Raw genomic sequence first — 22,170 nt, 5'->3', positions numbered from 1 at the left:
TCTGAAATGTACCTGGCGTATAAGACGACCCCCCACTTGGAGGCATATTTTTCAGGGCCAAAAAATCGTCTTATACGCCGGCAAATACGGTATGTTCAGATATAGCGTATTCCTCTGAGTAATTTCTCTATCTCACCCACCTTTCTTCACCAATTGGGAGGACACAGGGTGAATTTTCTCCAACATTTTCTCTCCCAAACAAACTGCCATTGTCCATATATATACACACACTAAGGTAGATTTGAATTAATTTGCCTATTTTTCTGAAACGAAACCTAAATAGCATGTAACTTCACATCAGATTCCTGTGACCAGGGCCTAAGTAAGAGCTGTGTGGGTCCTTTTCAGCTGATTCTGAATGGGTCAGTTTTAAGTAAAACATGATAGCCAAGGGCTCTACGTGAAACATGGTGTGACTTTGGACAAGGGACATGACAATTATGCTCCTAAAAGCCCTCAACTATAAAACTTCGTAAGGTCCTATTGAGCGTTTCAATATCGTTTAGGAAGATTAGGTCTCGTTGTTCTCTGAAACAAACACAGTTTTCAAGCAATTTAGAATCGTTACAGCAGACCCACATTCTCAGTCATATAAAGTAGGTCTCAAGATCTCTCATTTGCACAATGGAATGGTAAATAGTGCATCAGATTTACAAGACAGAGTAGTAGGTGGCTCAACTAGGGAAGCGTCATTGTATATATGTATCCCTAGAACTAGACAAAAACAGCTCCCGTGCTTTTATCTTCAGGCTGTTGTTTAATTCTGAAATGAGAATTTCTGCTTTACGATAAACACTTAAGAATGAAGAGTTTGCACGTGGGCGAATCTGCAGATAGATAAGCAGTAAAGGTACTTCTCACACGGTATGCTCCACGAGGACGCAGAAATCCGGTCTGTCTTCGTTCAGTTACATCCTCAAGGCCTAGATGGGTCCCTAATACACAACAGTTAAGGAGTACTTGAATTTGCAATTGAATTTGGTGAATAAAATTTATGAGTACCGTGTCAGAATACCTTTAAACCTCACATGCTATCAATGTCTCATCTCTTTTTTTCCCTAAGATAAAGGTGGCTCTGTTACAAACAGTAAGGATAATTTCACTGGTTCAGCTGTTTAGACCTTCCTCTTAATGGGAGAGCAATCTCAGGGTGGGGGGCGGAGATCACTCTACTCTGCAACATTACTGTATTAAGTGAAGGTTTTTCCTGGCCTACAAAGAACATGAATACGAAAGATATTTTCTTTTCTTCTAAGAATAACTCCTTCCACACCAAAGATTTGTGCATATTATCTTGCCATTTACACTGCGGAATGACATACTGACAGGGTTCTCTGACTATGACAAATTCCCCCAAGAAAACTAAATAACAAAGTACAGTTGTTCCTCAGCATCCGCAGGGGATCGGTTTGAGGACCCCTGCGGATACCAACATCCGAGGAGACTCGAGCCCCTTCTATAAAATGGGTAGTATCTGTGTGTAACCATTTACATTGTATTAGGTATTAAAAGGAACCTAGAGGTAATTTAAAGTCTACGGGTGTATTGTTTAGGGAATAATGACCAAAAAGAAAAGCCTGTACATGTTTAATACAGAGGCAACTATAGTACATGTCAGCCAACACCATAAGTTTTCTTTCCAAATATTTTCTATCCACGGTTGAATCCATGGATACAGAACCCACGGATACAGAGGACCGACTATTCTAGACTTCAGATTACAATGGTGTTATACACACATAAAAACTCCCAGAAGGGACTTCTCTCAATCACATCATTTTTATTTTTATTTCTATACAGTACGAAGAATTCTTTGCATCTAACAATGAAGAAGCCAAAAACAGTAAAGAAAATTCCAAACATGTTTTCTACCTACTTGCACCAGGAATGAGCAAGCCAGTTGAGACCTTCTAGCTGATAATCGCGAAGCTCCAGGTTTTCCCCTCCTATATATGCTGGCTGTTTCTTTAAAGCCACAAATCGTGGCCTCTGTTTCAGGGCCTGAAAAACAAAAATCAACAAAGTCCGGGTCTGAAGAAAACTTTCTTCCTGTTCCTGTGTTAATATGCTAGCCACGATGTATGTGCTCGGCCCCAAAGCATAAAAATCCAAATTTCACATTTGAATCGCCAACCCACCAAAACTCTTTTCATTGTGGTCCATAGTCCCAAAACCAGACTGTATCCTGAAATATTTTTCAGTGAATTTGCTCTTCTCCTGAGTCTGTGACATCATTAAATGGCACTTACTTCACATCATCTCTACTGTATGGCAGTGAGTCCCCTATTTTCACCTGGGTGTGATATTATTCTGAACAGTACGAAACAATTCTTCTGGGAAAATGTGTACACCCGATAGGCAGCACTACACCATGATAACGTTTGTAAAGTCTGAAATGCAGCCCGTCTATCTTGAACCCTCAACTGTGTGAGTGTGATTTTCTGCAGGAAACAATGCAGTTTTCACCTCCAAAGGTGTGAAGAATAGTGATCTAGTAAGGTCAAGTCTCTATGGTTTGCACAAAATGTGGATTCTGTAGCCCAATCAGTTTGCGAAACAATGGATTAAAGAGTTACAGAAATTCCACAACTCGGGACTTTCTCAAAGTGAACATGCTTGTGGATATTGTGGATTTACGGGAGAAACTCATTCCAGATTGCTTCCCAAAGTTACTTGGCACAGGAGTCCCCACTGTGACTTCCCTGGTCTTCACACTATTCCTCCCCTTCATGGGCTTCTGTGACATCTTCCCAGCTGGAGCCTCTGGCTCTAAGAACTGCTTACTCTGGAGTCTACTGCACACAGGCCTTACTTAGATGAAGCTTTCTAAATAAAATACCGTTTCCATCCTGTTGCTCCATTCAGCAGGGTCGGCGTAGCAATACCCATAGGAGAAAGTCAAAATATTCCTCAAGGTATTCAAGACACACACACTCTGACCCGAATGCACTCACCAGCTTTACCTCCATCTCATCCAAACGTGAGACTGTAAGTCCTCCCACTGGACCAGGAAGGCCTTTCATGGGAGGGCAACAGCCTGGGCCCTGCTGTCTGTCTGTCCAGCACCTATCCATTCTCCAAGGACCGGGCAGCTCAAGTACAACTTCATCTTTAAACCCTTCCGTGATTACTGGAGCTCACTGGCTTCTACCTCTGTACTTCTTGGACCAGGGTCTTTATCACACTCACTGACACTCAATTACAAACTGCTTTCCAGACAGAGGTTTAGTGCCATGAACTTGAACGTCAACTTCTCAGACACAGAGCCCAAGTCTGACATGCACTTTTATTACTGAGGACCCACGGATGCCGCTTTACACATGGAATAAATTCCAATGAAAGAAAAGGATCTGTACAACCACTCTGGCAAATAAAAAAGCCGATATATTTAGTTTCTAACTTAGAATCCAAAGACACTCCACTTTCCTGTCACTTGTCTTTGAAGTGTTTAAATTCTTTCAAGTATTCTCCATAATATCCCCGATTAGACATATCTAATTCTGTAAATTATAAGATTAAAGAAGGCGGCAAAGCCACCATTACATAACTCATCCTCTCCTCTTAATTATTCTTCTTCGGCGTCAAGGTTAAGTCATCTTCTTTCACTTCCAAGATAGGAATTATCATTTCCTTTTATAATCTCTTCCCAATATCTGTGTGACCAACCCTTTATATCAACAGAAAACACCAAAAACCAAAGCCAGCCATCACCACACCTTGCACTCTCTGGTCGGGATGCTTTTTGAGTTGTTCCGACTATGGAAGCTGTCGATGCAGCTCTGGAATTTCTTTCCAATCAAGGCTTCGTCTTCCCAGCTGCACTCTGAGTAGGGCAGTCCCATCCATTTGCATAGATACTCAGGTTCATTTGAAGGTGCTGGCTTTCGACTGTGAGCTATTTCAGACACGAAAATGCACACATCAGCAACAGTCAATTAAAGGACAGGACTGACATTCGGTTTTACCTATACCTGATATAATGCCATGTGTCACAACTGTAAATACTCTGCAAAACACCAACTGCTCTTAAATGCTAAATGTTCATGAACACGGTCTCTTGCTTACCTGGAAAATCTGTTTGACCCAATGTAGATTTGCTTGTCTTCATAGCTAAACAAACGGAAGGTAAGATAGAAGAGTTACCACTGTAACCAAGTCAAGAGTGACATTTCTGGTCCTACAAATAAAATTACACAAATATACTCTATTTCGCACCTTCCAAAGAAGAAAAGGCCCTGCCCAGCTATTCCCCCCATTTCTCTGTTTCCCTTACAAAAAAACTCCCCTGCAGAGTTGTTTTCACTCGCTGTGCCCCTCATTCTCTCTTGAAGCCACCCCCATCAGGCCTGCCTCCCCTCTACTCCATGGATCCACTGCACCAGCACCACACCTATTGCCAGCTTTCAAGGACCAAGTCTCAAGTCCTCACCGTATTTGACAAGCAGCACCTCCTCCTTCCCGAGCCATGTGAATCACCTGCCTTTCATCTCTCTCTCCCGCCTCTCTTCTCCTCTCCACCAACGGTCCTCTCTCAGTCTCCTTTGCTGCTTTCTTTCTGACTTCCATAAGCTGGAATGCTCTCAGACTTCCTATTCTCACCATGTACACTATTTCTGATGATCTCATTAAATCTACGTACTGATAAATTCCCAGATGTAACTCTCCAACCCAGATTAACAGTCTAGACTCTAGGCTCACATGTGCTACAGGCTTCACAACACTCTCCATCTACATGACTACGAAGTGTATCAAACTGAGCTCGTCTTCCACTCCGAAAATCAACTCTTTCCCTTTTTCTTTCCACATTTGTAAATGGTCCCTCTACTGCCCTATTTGCTCAGGTCAAAAATCTTGGCATCATCCTTAACACCTCTTTTGCTCACTTCCCCATATCCAAATTTTACCAGATTTTGTTCGCTTTTCCTTCCAAATAAATCTAGGCATCTGTCTACGCTCAGAAAGTGAACCTGTAGAATGCATTAATTTACATCACTCCCCAAAGCAAAAGCCTTTATTCCTGAAGCTCAAACACTGCTATAATCCGTTTCCATGTACTTACCTATCACTCGTTCTACTATCTGATACTGTTTGTTCAACTCTGAAGCCAGCTCTTGTTGGCAGTTGAAATATTCCACGTCTTCGGGAGAAACCTTCCCTAACCTGTACAAATGACAGACAAAGTGCATACATCTGGGAGATCCATACACATCTACCAAAGCAAAGTCAAGAGGCAGGAAAACAATCTTGTCTGTACTTCTACCTGTCCTTTTAGTCATCCTTTATTAGTAACTAGACCAGAGATTTTACAAAAAGCATACACTTTTAGAAATTACGGAAAACCTCACTCATAGGACACACCAGTTGCTCTCTTCTCTGATGTGGCCTATTTATAAAGAAACCTAAAACTAACTACTTTGTGTGATAAATTCAAGTGATTGCACATGATAAATTCCTACTTCTAAACAGACCAGGACAATAAAACTGTCTTCCAGACTTATAAGAGAACGTGCCTTTTTTAATGTATACATTATGGGCTTTAAGAGTGGTTAATGTGGCTTTTTCTGAAAACTAGCTATTCTTAGCATCAAAGCTCTATAAAAAGACAACAGCAACTTGAAGTTAGGTATTACTATACTTCTGGGAATTTTACATTTCTGTGCTTTACAACCTACCCCTACTCTGGGGATACACATTTTTATTTTTGACTCAAAGGAAAAATATGTGATTTAGTGAAGTAGCATATTTTGCACAGTCATAAAATAGGAATTATTATAGAACCCATCTGTCCCTATTCCTCACACAAAACAAGCTGATCACATTACACTGACTGACAGGTACATATGCAGGGTTGAACTGTCCCTTCCCTCAGGCTACAAATGTTGGGGTTTTTTTAATCCACAATGGAAAATGTACCATTGTTTGATTTCATCCTCTTTCTTCTTGAAGTTCTCGAGTTTTTTTAGGCCCTTCACTTTTTGTTGCTGCAAGGATTCTTCACTCTCCCACGTGCTATGGATGTAAGACCAACTCTTCCACTTGATGAGGTACTGGACTTCCCCTTCATCCCTCTCAGGGTCAAAGTCACTAATGGGGTCTCCATTCGCTTCAATCGCGTATACGGTAGTAGAAGCGCCAGTGGCTGCAAAAGTGATTCAGTTTTTAATGAAATTTACAAAGTACATAAAACCAGATATTGAAAAGTTTCTCAAGTGTGCAATTATCTAAAGAGTCTCTTTTTTGGATAAAGCATCAAAACCCTTTGACTTGAAAAAGAAGCCAGAAATTCACAAACAATACAGGCTAAATAATTTCAAATATTTTCAAAATGCAAACCCTATTTTTACACTTTAAAACGTGTTCCAAAATTTGCTGGAGAAATCCAGTGTCCAAACACACAAAACAATAGAACCGCGATGTCCTTTTGATCCCTAACACAGAAAACAAAACCGTCCCTACAAGCGTATTAGGAATAAGGTAAGAAGACACAAATCTCCCCACCAACGACTTATCCACCCAAAGTTCTCTGTTAACTCTCTTAAACCTCAAGTGAGGCCAGGTGAAAACAAAAAGGAATTAGGTATTATTTTGATAGCTCCTACATAGAAAGATTACTTTAAAGAAACTGAGTTATGAGATATCTCAATTTCAATTTTAAAAAAATCAATGTTGTCCAAATACGAATTTAACCAGTTTCATACTTCGCACAAGGAGAATCAGGAACAGCTAAGTAAAGGTATTATTTGCTTAATGTTAACGATCAAGAACCTCTGCCATATCACTGCTTTTGCACATATGAACACATCGTTACTAGCTTCATTTTAAAATCTCAAAGACATTAATCACATCCCTATATTCTCAGCTCTGAAACATGAAGCCTGGTTCAGAAAAACTTCCCCATTTCACAACAAATATGGGCACAGACTGAAATTCATCATTTCAGAGTTGAAATACGTAAAATGTGTGCCTTCCTGTGCAGACATAAAAAGTAACTTGCTTCCCAAAGACACGTACCTCCTTTCTTCCCGAGCCTGGAATCTAAGACCTTCTCAATAGTTTCACTATTATCCTGCTGTTCATCAACCCCTTCCCCAGTCATTTCGATGAGGTCGTCTGAGTCGGTCTCAAAATCATCATCTTCTTTGTAACTGCAGGAGAAACAGTGCTAAATAAACAGGAAACTGTCTTTTCAGAATTTAACACTGCAATACACAACATCGTTATAATAAGGAACCATACACTTTTGGCTCCAAAATGCTGTTTTACGAATCAGCCACATACAAAGTGGGCTCCAGGTTCATTTTTTGCTACTCAGTGTATTAATACATGTTCACAGAAAACTATAGGAAGGCTAACTCATATTTCAAGCTATATTTATAATGATTTGTGTAAGCAAGATACAGAAATCTACAAGGACATGCCTATGTTTCCATTTTTTAGTGAGATCGTTACTGTGTAAATGAGGAAACACCTACATAAAAAGAAAATGCATAGCAAATGAAAAAAGTTGTGACTGTAAGGCATAACAAAAGCAACATTTCTAAGATTTAAGTGTTTCAACCCGTATTTTGTCTCCTAATAACAAGAATATGAAATTTAAGTATTTTCAAACTGTTGAGAACTTCAACATACATTCTTCCTGGTAATAAAATATTCAAATGTAACCTTCCACCATATAGTGACAACAAATGGTTTGAGAGTCACAACAAAGGAAGAACACACTCCTGGGTGCAGCGTAGTTGTAGGAGGAAGAAGTGCTAAGCTCTGCATTAACTTTTCAAAGCCTAGTCCCAGCTTTGGAATTATTAACTGGATATACCGGGGCCATTATTACTGGGACCATTATTACTATCTCCAGAGTTGTTTCACCATCTCTAAGTAGACCAAAAGACACCTGCACATCCCCTAAGAGAAAATTAAATGCCCTTTGATTCGTATAAAGTAAAATATTAATGTTTGTATGTACCTACTCCTTTATTTCATTTTCTATTAGTACTCCTTATGTTATCACTAAGCTTGATAAATTATACCCAAATATCTATACAAATTTCCTAAGAATTCTTTTGCCTGAACTTCCTAAGAATTTGTCTGCTTCAAAGAGCAATTAAGAAGCAAGAACACAACCCAAACATCTTTCCTTAAAGAGGATGTTAATGAAGAAAATATCGCTAAGCCACCTAGACAGAACATGAACTTGAAGCAGCTCTTAATAGGAATGAAGGCTTGAAATGAGCTATTGCTACTCTTTCCATATTCCCGTTGGCCAATATCATTCTTTTTGCCAGAACATGGATCAGATTTCTAAATGCCTCTCCAGGATATATAGGTCGTCATTTTTGCCTATCAGATGCATAACCCTGGACTTGGAACCAAGTTCTAACCAACTACACTATCACCCTCACACTAACAAAACACTTCTGGGGCATAACCTACCTAACGTTTTTGGCTGCTCTGCGACGAGTCTGCCTTTTGGGAGCTTCGTCGTCATCATCATCATCATCAGAAGACTCTTGCTTTTTTTTCTTTCCACGCTGAGCTTTAGGAGGCTTTTTAACCCGAGGTTTGGGCACTGTTCTAAAATGAGAAGACAAAAAAAATGGCAGTTTTTACTCTATCATTCGGTGTTTACTTCAAATCTATATAATTATATTTCCCAGAGCAGGGATACATACACACGTAGGATAAACCAGGGGGGGGCTGTTAGAAATGTATATTCCTGGGTCCCATTCTCTAAGCTTCTTAATTCGCTGGAAATCTGCCTTTTCAACACAAAAGTGATTCTAATGCTGATAATCCTCAATCATTTATAGGAGGCATAGTGGGTTCTGGGGCAATGGTTCTCAACTGTTCAAAGTCACCTGACATAAAAATATGCATCAGCACGCTGCTGCTGGCATCTCTTGGGTGGGCAATTTGGATAGATGATCAAGGATTCAATGAATTACAGGTAAAATCTAGAAGACAGAACTGGAGTGGCATTCCAGTCCTGACAGCTTAAACTCAGATGATGAATTTCCCTTCTGAAGGATGGGATGAGGGTCAGTTAGAATGTCCCAGGCCAGGGGGTGACAAGTGTTTGATGTAAATGGCCAGAGGGTAAAAATGTTTGGCTTATAAAGAAAAAAAAATAAGTTTTCCTTTTTTACTAACAAAATTCAAAATAAAACAATAATCAGGGTATTTTTTTATAATACCTATCTACGAATGAGAAGAATAGTGGCTTTTTTTTTTTTTTCCACTTAATTGGAATTCAAACTCAGTGTTCCCTGCCATCAAACTATAAATGTTCACCTATAAAAGCTACAGTTAGCTGGCAGGCCATACCAAATGGGGTGGTGAGTGGGATTTGGCCCATAGGCTCCAGCGTGCCAACCCCACATTAGCAATACTGCAAGGAGGTCAATTCTCCTGGGGCCACTACCTTAGGCCTTCCTGCCCCATCAACAGTTCCTTGTGCTGCCAACTCTCTGATCAAAAATGACCAAAGGTTCCTGCCACCTCGGCCTGCTTCCTTCTCTGCACAAACAGATGATCTGCTTACCATTATACAGATGAGCTGAACAAGGTAATAAACAGTGAAGGAGGCTTTTGACCAGACATCAGGGTTTTCAACGTAGTTCCCCCCAAAAAAGAACTTGTACACAAGTCAAATACACAGGAAGCTGTTTTTTTTAAGAGCAAAAGATCCATTCTTCCCTCATAACTAACGGGCCATGGAGTAAGAAACAGTAAGTGGCACTCTGAGCTACAAGCCACGCAAACACTCACATTCAACGTAAGCAGCCCAGCCATCCGATCGCTAGCTAGCTGTAAGCTGGCAAGAAGTGAACCGGACACTCAAAACCCAGAATCACAAACCACTGTATCCCAGTGAAGGCTCTCGTTCGAGCACTGCATCTTCCCAACTGAACACAAGTTAAGCTGGACCCGACGCAAATGCTGAAGCAAACACTGCACCTTCTGGGGACAGGTCTTCTGGCTTTCACTTTCTTTTGCTCCGGTTCACTCTCTGCACTAGTGCCTTGCTCCTGTTCATCTTCCGAGGGCTCCCGTTTCCATTTTTCTCTGTGATCGAAAGCAAAACAGAATAATTTTTTTCTAACAGAATTCTTCCCAACTGTTTAGCTTGAAGAATCTGACAGCACCGATTTTGATCAAATTGTCCGAAGGCAAAACATGTATAGTTTAGATATTATGCTACAAGAGATTTATGTCAGCTCCATGGAAATTTTGGTTGTGTTCCAACCTGGACTATGTAACACCTATTCCTATTTCATGTCTTGTAACGAAAATAAATGAAAATGGAAACTAACAATGTGTTTTTTAAACTACCTGTTCTGGAAAAAAAATGCCATGAAATCCCATATTCTATGATTTTACTATCATTGACCAGACTGAAGCCATAATATAATATTCAATCAGCGGTTCTCAAATTTTAGCGTGGATCAGAACCACCTAACGGGCTTATTAAAACAGATTTTGGGGTCATAGCCACAGTTTCTTATTCACTTAAGTGATGTGAGACCTAAAAATTTAACTTAACAAATTTACAGATGATGCTGATAGTGCTTAGAGGCTTTTTTGAGAACTACTATACTAGATCTTTTAACATCTTTAGAATACATTTGAGGAAACAGTCCCTAAAATTATTTTTCAATGATAAACCTACTACGTACTAAATTATCTGTTCAGCTAAAGATGTTGTTTTTAATCATTATTAGATATGGTAGGTGTTCCTTTGATCCTTGAGATCTTAGAAGGTATGAAAGAGCCATACCCTATAGGTAGCCTACTACCCCAAACAGTTTCTGAAGTTTACTTGAAAACCAAACAAAATATCACAGGGACTTAGGTCATTTCTCACCTGTATGTAAGAAGGGAGAAACATAAAATAGCTACTGAGCATTGAGCATGGGGGGAGTGGGGAGAGAACCAAAAAAAAAAAACCATGCAAGTACCTGGGGTTTCTTTGTAAACAAAACATTTACACTGAGCCTCTTGGTCGTGTACAGGAAATGAGGTCAAGTTAAAGACAACTGTTGCAGAATTGCACAGTCAAACCAATATTCTTCATGGAAGAAGAGGTCAAAGCAATTAATAGTGGAAGCTTGCTGAAAGAAGGTGGCCAATGTACGAATTCCTTAGAACCTTACTAAAAGGTGCAGGAGCCACCCTACACCTGAGTCAGTGTAGACGTTAGGAAGTAACAAACAAAACAAAAAAAATCAAGCCCTCCATGAAACAGCAGTGGAGCACTTTCATGTGCATTACCGGCACTGTTTCGTATCCATTTCTCTAATAGTAGCTGACTTCTTGTGGGCAGGGCCATTTTTGTTCATCTCTATACCAGCGCTTAGCTCAAAGGCAGGCAAATAGATACTCCTTTGTTAACCAAAGGAATAATTAAAGAACGAGTCATATCAGTTTATCAGTCAGACAGGTAGAGCACTTTTGGAAGCAGACGGGTAAGACACTAAGGCCTATTAGCATTGCCTAGTATCCTTCAGTCTCTCTTTAAAACAAAGATCTCCTTATAATCTAACTACACCCTGGGCATCTGTCTTATTCTCCTTCCCTAGAGCCTGATACCATACAAGTCTGCTAAAGAAACCAAGGAATATCAAGTGATGACAAGGAAGAAAGGAAGATGTCTCCAGCAATTGGGAGACTGGCACATGAGGCTGCAGTGTCCCCTGGACCAAGTCCAGAACAGGTGACCCTTCAGAAGAGGCTCACACAGTCAAGCCGGGGACAAGTGGTTTCACAGGAACAAGCTTAAAAGAACACGAACGGTTAAGACCTAAGGGAGAGTGGATCAGATGAGAAACATCCTAAGTATTGCCTGTAATTTACATAACCACCAGAAATTGAGAAACTAAATCAGGGCAGCTAGACGGTCCAGTTCTATTATTTTAGGAGACGAAAATGGCAGTGAACACTGAGAAAACGAATGTTGAGGCTAGAGATTTCCAGTTAAATTATAGACTTAGGGACAACCAGGAGGACTCAGATTCTTCCAATATGAGAATGTAAAATCAACTTAGCAAATCAACTGGTCCAAAGGCCTCCTAAAAAAGGAAACTAAAGCCTCGTGAGAACAAGTTGTTGGGCTACATGTCAAACCCACAGCCCTGCTACTCTCAACCATCACCCCATGAAAACCAAAGAACCAGGAAAAATTACAACCAGGCTTACACATTCTGCGAGGATCTGAACAATCGGAGGCTTAGAAGGCATTGAATGATTTTCTATGTATGTGTATTTGAAAATGGCTGGATTCTTTTAAATTGTGTTTGAATTTTCAACAACGGGATTTTAAAAGTAAGTTAGTAATATTAAGTCTGTATGAGAGGTGAGGTGAAAAGAGCATGGGTTACAAAAAAGATGACTTCCCAACCCTGCATATGTACTGTGCAGGAGCATTATGCTAACTTCTACATTTTTAAAATGCTACTTCACACTAATATTCAGGGGAGTTAGTCCCTTGTATGATTGTATTCTTCGAAAATGTCAACGTCATAACAACAAAGCAAGCGTGTGAAAGGCTCTATCTAGGTTAAAGAAACGTGACCATTAACACAATATCGAAACCTAGACTGGATCTTACAGTGGAGGTGGCAAAATGTTATAAAAGAGTGGGTCTTTTATGTTATATATTACTGGGTCGATTGACAAAAATGGGAATATGAATTACAAGTGTTTCAGCAATGCTAAATCTATTTATGTCAAAATTGTACTGTGCTTATGAAACAGAATACATATCCTTTAATTCTTAGGAAACACACACGTAAGTATTTAAGGGTAAAAGGACATGATGTATGAATGTTGTCTGAAATGGTTCAGAAAAAATGTTACATGTGCATATATAAAGAGAACACCCACAACAATAAAGCAAATGGGGCAAAAATGGTAACTCGTGGTAAAGCTGGGTAAAGTACACAAGCATTCTTTGTGCTTGTATTCTCACAACTTTTCTGAAGTTTGAAATTAATTCAAAAAAAAAAAAAGTTTAAAAAAAATAGCTCCTCTTAAAAACCTTTAACATCTGTGGTAGTCTGCAGGGTTTCAGAAAAGCATTTCCTTGTGCTAATATTTCCAAATTTCCCCTCCCTTTGAGTGAGTCTGAATTCTGAAAATCGTGTGCACACACACGAGGTGGGTCACACTTGCTCAGATCACAGAAGGCCCCTTTAGCAGCGTGCCTTACAACCTGAGTCTTAGCAGCTGCAGGACCTCCTCCGAGTGACCTTACTGACTCAGAAGAAGAGCTCGCCACAAGCCCAGGACTCATCAGCTGCCCAGAGGACAGCAGGAAGTGAGGCTTGCCCGGTGCCCAAACAAACAAGGGTGCAGGGAACCACCTCAGCTGTGGTAAGGAAGAGCCCCAGGGGCAGGGAAGCTGCGTTCCAGAAGACACACATGCCCCTCTGCAAGGAACTAAAAGGTTCTCCTCTGGGAAAAGAAAGGTCTGTGAAGACCTCCGAGAGTTGCCAATTCTGGGGAGCTCTTAGGATTGACAGGAGAGGGAACATTAAGTAGGGAAGCCTGCCAAAAGAGGAAGGCTGATGAGTTGCACATGGCTGACAATATGTGGGCTCCTCCTGCACACCAGGATAAGGCCATTAAAATGGGAAGTCATGGTTTTCAAGCACAGCACCATCTGGATCCCAGTCAAGAGACCAGCGGAATGTAGCCAGATGGAGTAAACAGCACATTCGTGGGCTTCCCAAAGGCCATCTGGATTGGTAAACTGAGAGCAGCACAATCTCCAAGCAGGCCATGGGATTGGGGTAGAATAACCTTCTAAGATACCAAAACGTGCAGACTTGCCTGGAGTTACTATTTCTCCAACTCCAACTAAACAATTAGAATACAAATGCAAATGATAAGTGCTCTGAGGAGAGTAATATTAAACACTGGACATAGTATATTTTCTAATAACTCTGCTAGGTCAATAGAATACGCATTACTCTATTCTGAAGATGAGGAAATGGATTTTGAAAACTCAGATCACTTTGCCTTAGGCCAAATACTTATGTAAGATAACCAATATTTTAGAACGGAGAATACGGAACAAGGACTCTTTACTAGGGGCCATGGACAACTGTTTACCATGAGAAGCCTCTGAATGTGTGTGCAGAGTTTGGGATATCTACATATTTCTGAGGAGACGGGCTGTAGCATCCAGATTGTCAAAGGAATCACACCGCTTCCAAAAAACATTTAAGTAGTCTCAAAAAAAAAAATCAAGTATTTTTTTACCATAAGAATTTTTCAAATCGATTTTAAAATAATATAGAATCTGTTATAAAGGAATTTCACATTAACCCCACAAATTACAATGTTGACTGCAATATTAAAATTAATGGAAATGACAATGTGAAATTTCATATTAACATGGGTGCCCAACCAATCTAATGTTGCCATGCCAACACAAAAAAAAATGGAAATGAAGAACGGCAAATCTACATATGTTCCTTGCCTAACTAGAACGGAACACCAAATACCTACATATTTGGTATCTGTGCACATTTTTTGGGGGAAAATTATTGAGCTCCCTGGGGTAAGCAGATGGCATAAGCTGGGGACAGCCCCCAGCAAGGAGCCCAAGCATGTGCAGAATACTTACACGTGGAAAAGCGAGAATCTTGGGCTTCGTGTGCTGCTGCTACAGCAGATCAAGCTGGACGGTGACCCAAGATAACAAGAGACAGAAGAAGACTCTGGGACCTGGGGTAGACTCAAGACACAGGAACGCAGTCCCAGAGATGCTAACATGCGCCCCACTACGTATGAGGTAAAGGAATGTCCCCCATGGAAGACTTACTGTTTTTTCAGCTGCCTCTGGCCTCTTCTCTTTGGGCTCCCACTCTCAGACCCGCTACTTGCCTTCAGTGTGTGAGGGGGAGAAATGATCACAGACTTTAATTCACAGTTCTTAGGGACACCACCACCCCCTGGTTCAACCATCCACTCCATATAACAGTATTCAATGCGAGCTTTTAGACAGAAAGGAACTTAAGCACTCGTTTGGAGGTGCTCACTCTTCTTCTGCTTTGGAAATTAACTTCTGTCTGTCATCACCGAGTTCTCTCTAGTGCCAGGAAGCATTTCTCTCAGCTCAACTTCTAGGAGAGCAAGTCCAATGAAATTTTCTGGGGTTATGGAAATGGTCTGTATCTGCAATGTCCGATATTGTAGCCAGCAGCCGCATGTGACTACTGAGCCCCTGACATGGGGCTACTGTGACTAAGGAATGGGATTTTTCAGCTTACTCAACTTTAATTTTAAAAGCCACAGGTCTGGTGCTGACCATACTAGATACCGCAGATCTAGAATATCATATAAAAATGCCACAACATTTAATGTGCCGTTAAAGGCGGTGACTACTGATCTATTGGGTTGTCGAAAAAGTCATTAAGTTTTTTTTTTTGTTTTTCGTTGCAAAAACGCGTCATGACTTTTCCGACAATGTTTTATTTTACACTGCTTAAAGAGCGTGTTCAATCATAAGCCGAAAGTGCTCACTAACAGCTTCAGGAAAGACACCTGAACAGCTCTGTCTCCCCGAAATTAATAAATAAAGTGGCAAACTCCTCTGATCGTTGTTAGTCTTGTGCCTTACAGAGAATGTGTTGATGTATTGAAATATACCAAAGAGAAAAGGATTTACAAAACTGTGTGACTGGTTATAACATGGCTCAGTAGTAAGTTTGTCTAGACGCTATGTAAAAAGACAGCTAAGGCAAACCAGCTCAGAGGTCACTCAAAATAAAACACTACAAATGCAAAGCAGATGTTACAGTCAATTAGATATATAAAGGACATTTACTAAAACCCACCCTCATCTAACCAACCTTGGGCTATTAACATTTAGCTTTCATCAGAAGAAGGATGTTATAGTTAAGAATACCGAAGTCCTCCTAAGATGCAGAAGGGGGACATTTCACTGAGAGACAAAGAGCATCTCTTTAGAACATATATATAAACCTAATATAGAAGTAAGAATCCACAAAAATATCACACAGACTGAGAAAGGTGAGAAAAGTCTGATTCCATAGAAACCAAAGAACCTAGTACATACACTAATTTTAAAATCACCATTCTATTCAATCTCTCACAATTAAGACAGTAAACGTGTGCAACATTTTATACTGCACACTGAAAATGAGCTCAGAAACCAAATTTAAAGAAATTAGATAAAATACATTACTATGTCAAGCAAACTCTCCCTCCTTTCTCATAAATAAATCTGAAACTACTTCCCTTGTTGTATTTGTTTACCAGGCAAGTAACTCATTTGACACAATCTAGGAGAGATTTAGAAATTAGGTATTTAAAAAACTAACCTCTTGCTACAATCAATTTCACTATGAAAAAAACGAAAAAATAAAAAAAAGGGACAACAGGGTGTAAATGTCTAACTATTACATTGTTTTGTACACCTGAAACTAAACAAAACAAACAAACAAAAAAATTGACAACAAAATATAGAAGCCAGTTCTGTAATACTCTCACATACTCTACTAGAACATTCACTTTGACATGATCTTTCTGGTAGTTTCTTTTTTATTAAAGCCACGTGTGGTTTTTCACACAATACTGGGTAGCAAAAGCTCACACCAGAGTCACTTAACGCCCATGCCTGAAGTTCAGTCTTCTTAATTAATGGTAATATCGCCTACAGTCAGAAAGGATGAGGTAAGATAAGGAGTTTAAAGGTATCCCCTTAAAACATTCTTTTTTTCTTACCTCCTCCTTAATATTAAATCGTGATGGTTCTTGTCTGCTTCGGTTTGACCGCCTAACCCCATAAACATCAGGATATTCTTCCCACATCTGTAAAATTAACAGACCAAGCGTGAATCTTTTTTTCTTGACCCCCATTTACTTATTGTCATTACTGGAACGTGTATTTTAATTTAAAAGAATTCAAGTAACTAAATATCAAAAGGGTTGTTTTGTTCAATTTATGAGGCCATAATAAAGTACCATCTTTAAAAAGAATAAGGCATATATATTATCCTAGAACACAGCGTTTAACAATCCCTATTCATTACTGATGACTAGTAAACTATATGGCACACTGCTTACCCATCATTATAATGTAAACACACTTGAATAATATGGCAAGGCAAGAGAACTGCACCCACTAAAGACAAAGTATTTACTGATGAATTTTAAGTCCCTAATGCTTTCCAGTTTTAGCGCTGACTGCATACTGATCCATCTGAAAGACTCAAAACATAAGCAGGGCATCACCAAGTCTAATTAAGTAAGAATCGGAGTATTTGTATATTTTTTAAATTAATTCCTCAGGACATGTAACATGCCAGGTAGTGCATATTAGGTATTTCTAACATTTAGCAACAAGCTTTCAGAATGAGAACCACTGCCATTCTTTCTCTAGCACATCTGATTTTATTTTACACCAGAAATTAGCCCTCTGCTTTTAAGAACTATTTTTAGTAACAGTCCTCATCAGTGATCCAAAAACATCAAGTTTAGAGGGATTAAAGAGAAAATTATTTTCACAATATATTAACAATATCTTAAAAAGACTCAAACCAATAAAGCCGAAGAAAAAGTGTAAAAAAAAGGCCCCCTCCTTCCTCAACCACTAATGATTAGAATCTAACCCCCAATCTCACTCTCTTCCCACAGATACTGCTGTTAAGTATATTGTGTGTGCTTCTAATAAAAATCAATCACATGTAGACAAAATGAATGTGAACGCCTTGTAGAACACTGAAGTGAAAATGTTTAACAGGAATTAAACATGTAGAAGAGATATTTGACAATCAAGATTAGAAAGGTGGGTTTGTCGTCAGCACACAGGTGACACTTAATGTCAGGAAAATATTTGGAAAGAGGGGGAGCCACTGGCTGAGACTCAGGAAATGTGGAAAGTGGACCCCAAAAAAGACAAAACTGGTGAAAGATGACCCAGAAATAAACAATGTCACTAAGCCAAGGGAAGAAGACATTGTCAACAGTGCCTTTAGAAACAGGTAAGCTATAGAAAACCAAGGCCTCCAAAGAAAACAAGTGAAATGTTCCAGGAAATAGGTGTTTCAGAACTAGAATCCAATGTAATCATGTAACCCAATGTCTTCAGTTTATGAAGGTGTAAAATCCGAAATGGACTTAGAATAATCTCAGAGTCAGAAGACAAAAGTTCCAACCAGGAGCCTGGAATAGCCACGTGGTAGGAAATCTAGGCCGAAAAGGCAGCAAACGCAGAGAACACTGAACAAATCTGGCCGAGAAAGGAAAGAGACAAAGAGATTTCCTCTGGCCCTGTCTGCCAACCCCCTCCCCGCCCCTTCTTCAATTTCTACTACTAGAGCTATGAAATTAATTCTCAACATGGGTATTTATGGAGCTTTTATTAACTGGGGTGGCTAAATTATGTGTCACTACATCAATTTGTTTTATCATTTCAAAATATTAGAGGCAGGGCTGGCCGAGTGGCTCAGTTGGTTAAGAGCTCACTCAAGAGTGTGAGCTCTGAGCAACAATGGTTTGAGTCCCGGCCCAGGCCGAGCTGCCGCTGAGCTGCCAATAGGTGGAAGGATGGCTCAGCTTAAAAAAAAATATTAGAGAGGCATTCAGGCTCAACTGTTGGGACTTCATTACATTATATACCGTAATGCATATATCCTGAAATCATCTTGTGTTCCTAGATGTCCTTGTGAGGGCTAATGATATCTGATTCAACTCTTCAATGAAAAAGCTACCATATGAAAGAGACGTGTATACAGAAAACAAAGAACCTTCTTTAAAAGCCCTCCTTTTAGAGTTATCATCATTAAAGCCACAATCTAATCTTTCTAACTGGCTGGTATGTTCATGTGCTAACTTTATAAACATTTCAGAACTGATCACCTTAACTTTAAAAGTGTATTATACTATTTCTGCCTGCAGCTGTTATTTCTAACCTGAAATTCAGACTTCATATAATTCTTTATCTTTTTAAATGAAGTCGAATATACGAGGTCTCACAGTTAACAGTGGTGAATCCTAGATAGTCAACACCATTTCCATCAAGTTTTTAACATACTACGCAAGTCATGGTTTTTAGGGTTTCCTTTAACCTACAAGAGCTCTCCACTGTACAGAAGAAAGATATAGCCAAACTTATATATGTCTATTATACTTCATTCAAACACGGGTTGTGGGCTTCTGAGAAGAGCACCTGGTCTAGATGTATATATGAAACCAGGCTCAGGCCTCAGGCTCTGAGATCGCCAAGCAAGGACTTCTGCTTCGAGTCTGGGTGGTCAATTTGAGTTGAATGACACTCTGAGCAAGCTCTCTCAGTTGTTACTTCTACATGGCGGGGTCTTTTGGAATGAAATAAGTCACCACTTAAATTGTGTCTTGTGAAAGGTACCCCCGATACAGTGATCAGGCTACAGGGCACCGCACTCAAGTGGCTGAAGGTCACTCCTCCGGTGATGAATTCATTAGCAAGAACAACTTTCATTTTCCTACCCCTGACACTACTGTTAGCATTCAGCAACCTAAGGGTCACTTACCGTTAAGCAATGGTTAAGAAACGGTTATGCTAGGAACAGGACTTAAATTAACATAGTTAATCCCAATTCTGCCTCAAGAGTTAAAAGCAGTTTTAATTTTTGTTTTTAACTGTTCTGTACAATTTGCAGGTCACTTAAAATCATTTGTATTACTAACAAAAGCTGAATATGCAGATGTAGACTTGTATCTTAGAAGAATAAAAACTGATGTAGCATAAAGCTTTTCATTTCATTGGATACTTTTAAATTTCTAAAAGCAGTATTCTTTTGTATTTTCAGTGATTCAAACATTATTCTCTCAAAATGGCATTTTAAGAGATCAGCTGCATTCTTATGACTAAAATGCAGTAATTTTTCCCCAAAAGGAATGCATTCCCAAGTTTGGGCACCAGTGAGAAAATGCTAGGCAACTTCATTTTTTGCCTTTCTGCACTCTTTGCTGGAAGGCTCTTCTGTGCAGCAAAAAATACCTACACTGCCTGGGTACAGATTAACTTTTTTTCTGTGACAAGTATTTCTCTTCAAATATAACAAAAACTGCCCTTATTCTTGGGTTGTGATTACCCCTCATTAAGCTTTATATAGAAATCTGCATTCTTGCCCTAGAATTTGTAATTAGTTTCCTCAGAGCCTGTGTCTAATATATCAACTAGTAGAGCAGAAAGCAGTCCCGACTGACACCCAGAGACAGTATGTTATTAGAAAAAGTGGCTGTTAATTTCCCTTATCAAGATATGCTAATGAGCTTGGGGAAATGAAGGTCGGCTCCCTGGTCCCAGCTAGCAACCCACTTGTACTGTTCGGCAAAGCAGATACCTTCTTCACATCTGCTATCCGTTCCTTCTTAGAGGCTGGCTTCTCTTTGGCTTCTGGCAGGACTGGCTGGGATTTGGAACCTGCCGATTCGCTCTCGGATTCTGACTGACTGTCTGAAGATTCGGAGCTGCTATTGGACTCGCTGCCATGGCCACTTCCCGGATCGCTGCCTTGCTCGCTCTCCGACTGGCTGCCTGAGTCAGAACCAGAAGCTTCCTCAGATGCTGAACGACTTAAAAAAAAGAAAGAAATTTACAAAGATTTCAGAACTGCCACATACATCTGTTTAAAAAAAAAAAAAATCCTAGCAGTAAAATGACAGTGAATAGTAATTTTGGTAATACAAGATCAAAATTTCCAAATTAACTTTTATATTCTTATATTGCAAATAATGTTAGTATCATTCTCAATATCCCTATTAACTACCATTCCCTGAGTGCTTATATGCCACAGACCAGCTAATTTATGTAAATTAGCGTTTCTACAAAAATTCACAAGGGAGATATTATTTTCACCATTCAGATGAAAAAAAAACAAAAACAAAAACAAACTCAAGCTCAGTAGTTAAGTAACTCTCCCAGATGACACAGGTAGGGTATGAAATCAGTCCCATCTGTCTGAATCCACTAAGTCTTATCTATTCAGTATAATCCCGTTAAGACAAATTCATAACCAAAAAAAAACAAAAAAACCAACCAACACAGAACAAAACAAAACCAAGCTGGGTTACCCAAAAAGAAAGAATGCAATCTGGTTGCAATTATTCAGTGTTTTCTCAACAATAGGTGCAAACCTAACTCATCTGGGCAGCTATATACAAACATACATTAACTCCAAACCAGAGGTCCTGCCTTGTACTCTCCTGCAGAGTCTCAGACCTGGGAGACCTAACAGAACAAAATAAACAAAAAGAACATGCTGACTCTAAGGTGAAGGCCTAATCCAATACAGACTGTACGGCCTACCACACATCCCTGCCCCTTCCTCACTCCCAACACCCCTCAGGGGAGCACCCCAAGGCAGGTGACAGACGAAGCCACAAAATAGAAACAGGAGGCTGTGGAAAGACTATTCACCTCCGGAACCTGGAAGGCAATACACCCTCCCCGTTCTCAAACAGTGAGAAAGCAATTCAAGGGTATTGCTGGTAGGAGGAAAGGCACTTTAAAGAGAATGGACCTAAAGGTGATGACTATACAGAGAAAGAGGGGGGCAGCTCACTCAACTCTGCTGCTTAAAAGCTATCTTTTCACTTAGGAGAGAGCAGAGAAGGGGGGAGGCAGAACCCAGAGTAACAATAATTTAACACAAAAGTCCTTGAGTTTAGCAACCTGGAGATGAAGACACATTGCATGAAACCCCAAAGGGTCAAGATGGAAGGCGAACTAGGATTGGCCCCCAAATCTTGCATGATCCACAGTAAGCATACCACAGTACAGGGGGCCATTATGTTAAGATGAGGAAGCAATGAGAATAAATGGGGGATGGGAGTTCCTACCTTGGGGAGAAGTGAAAAACCGTTAATTGCCTGATCATCTAATAGGTACCAGGCATTACACTAAGTGCTTTATATGTAGTTTGCTTTTTCCCTAGAACAACCCTACTAGACATTATTATCCCCTTATGAAGGATGAAAGATCCTGAGCTATTTCAAGTAACCTGGTCAATGACAAAACGAGGTGTATGGGGTGGAGGTAGGGCAGGGTTTCCAACCCCACACCCGGCTCTAAAGCACATATTCTTTTTTTTTTTTTTTTTAAGATTTTTATTGGGGAATCGGGGGAAGGGGAACAGACAAGTTGCTATCCTTTTGTTC

General features: G+C 39.9%; 1 protein-coding gene across 3 annotated transcripts in view; it reads right to left on the bottom strand.

Moving 5' to 3' along the window:
* LOC109380374 (chromodomain-helicase-DNA-binding protein 2) overlaps positions 1-22,170 on the bottom strand; it is a 60,794-nt gene that overhangs the window by 11,325 nt on the left and 27,299 nt on the right. For 2 of the 3 annotated variants that reach the window (XM_019637857.1, XM_019637856.1), the window contains 11 exons: positions 20,355-20,586; positions 16,750-16,836; positions 14,825-14,886; positions 9,955-10,062; positions 8,431-8,571; positions 7,012-7,145; positions 5,914-6,139; positions 5,060-5,160; positions 4,066-4,110; positions 3,717-3,895; positions 1,873-2,001 (listed from right to left, as the gene is read on the bottom strand). In XM_019637857.1, coding sequence (XP_019493402.1) covers positions 1,873-2,001; positions 3,717-3,895; positions 4,066-4,110; positions 5,060-5,160; positions 5,914-6,139; positions 7,012-7,145; positions 8,431-8,571; positions 9,955-10,062; positions 14,825-14,886; positions 16,750-16,836; positions 20,355-20,586 — 1,444 coding nt within the window. Of the gene's footprint in view, positions 1-1,872; positions 2,002-3,716; positions 3,896-4,065; positions 4,111-5,059; positions 5,161-5,913; positions 6,140-7,011; positions 7,146-8,430; positions 8,572-9,954; positions 10,063-14,824; positions 14,887-16,749; positions 16,837-20,354; positions 20,587-22,170 lie in introns of those variants that run through there. The other variant, XM_019637855.1, reaches the window with a different exon arrangement.

Source organism: Hipposideros armiger, unplaced genomic scaffold, assembly GCF_001890085.2.
Source record: "Hipposideros armiger isolate ML-2016 unplaced genomic scaffold, ASM189008v1 scaffold_35, whole genome shotgun sequence".
Lineage (NCBI taxonomy): Eukaryota > Metazoa > Chordata > Mammalia > Chiroptera > Hipposideridae > Hipposideros > Hipposideros armiger.
Note: the sequence above shows the minus strand (reverse complement) of the source record. Positions and strands in the feature narration are given on the sequence as shown.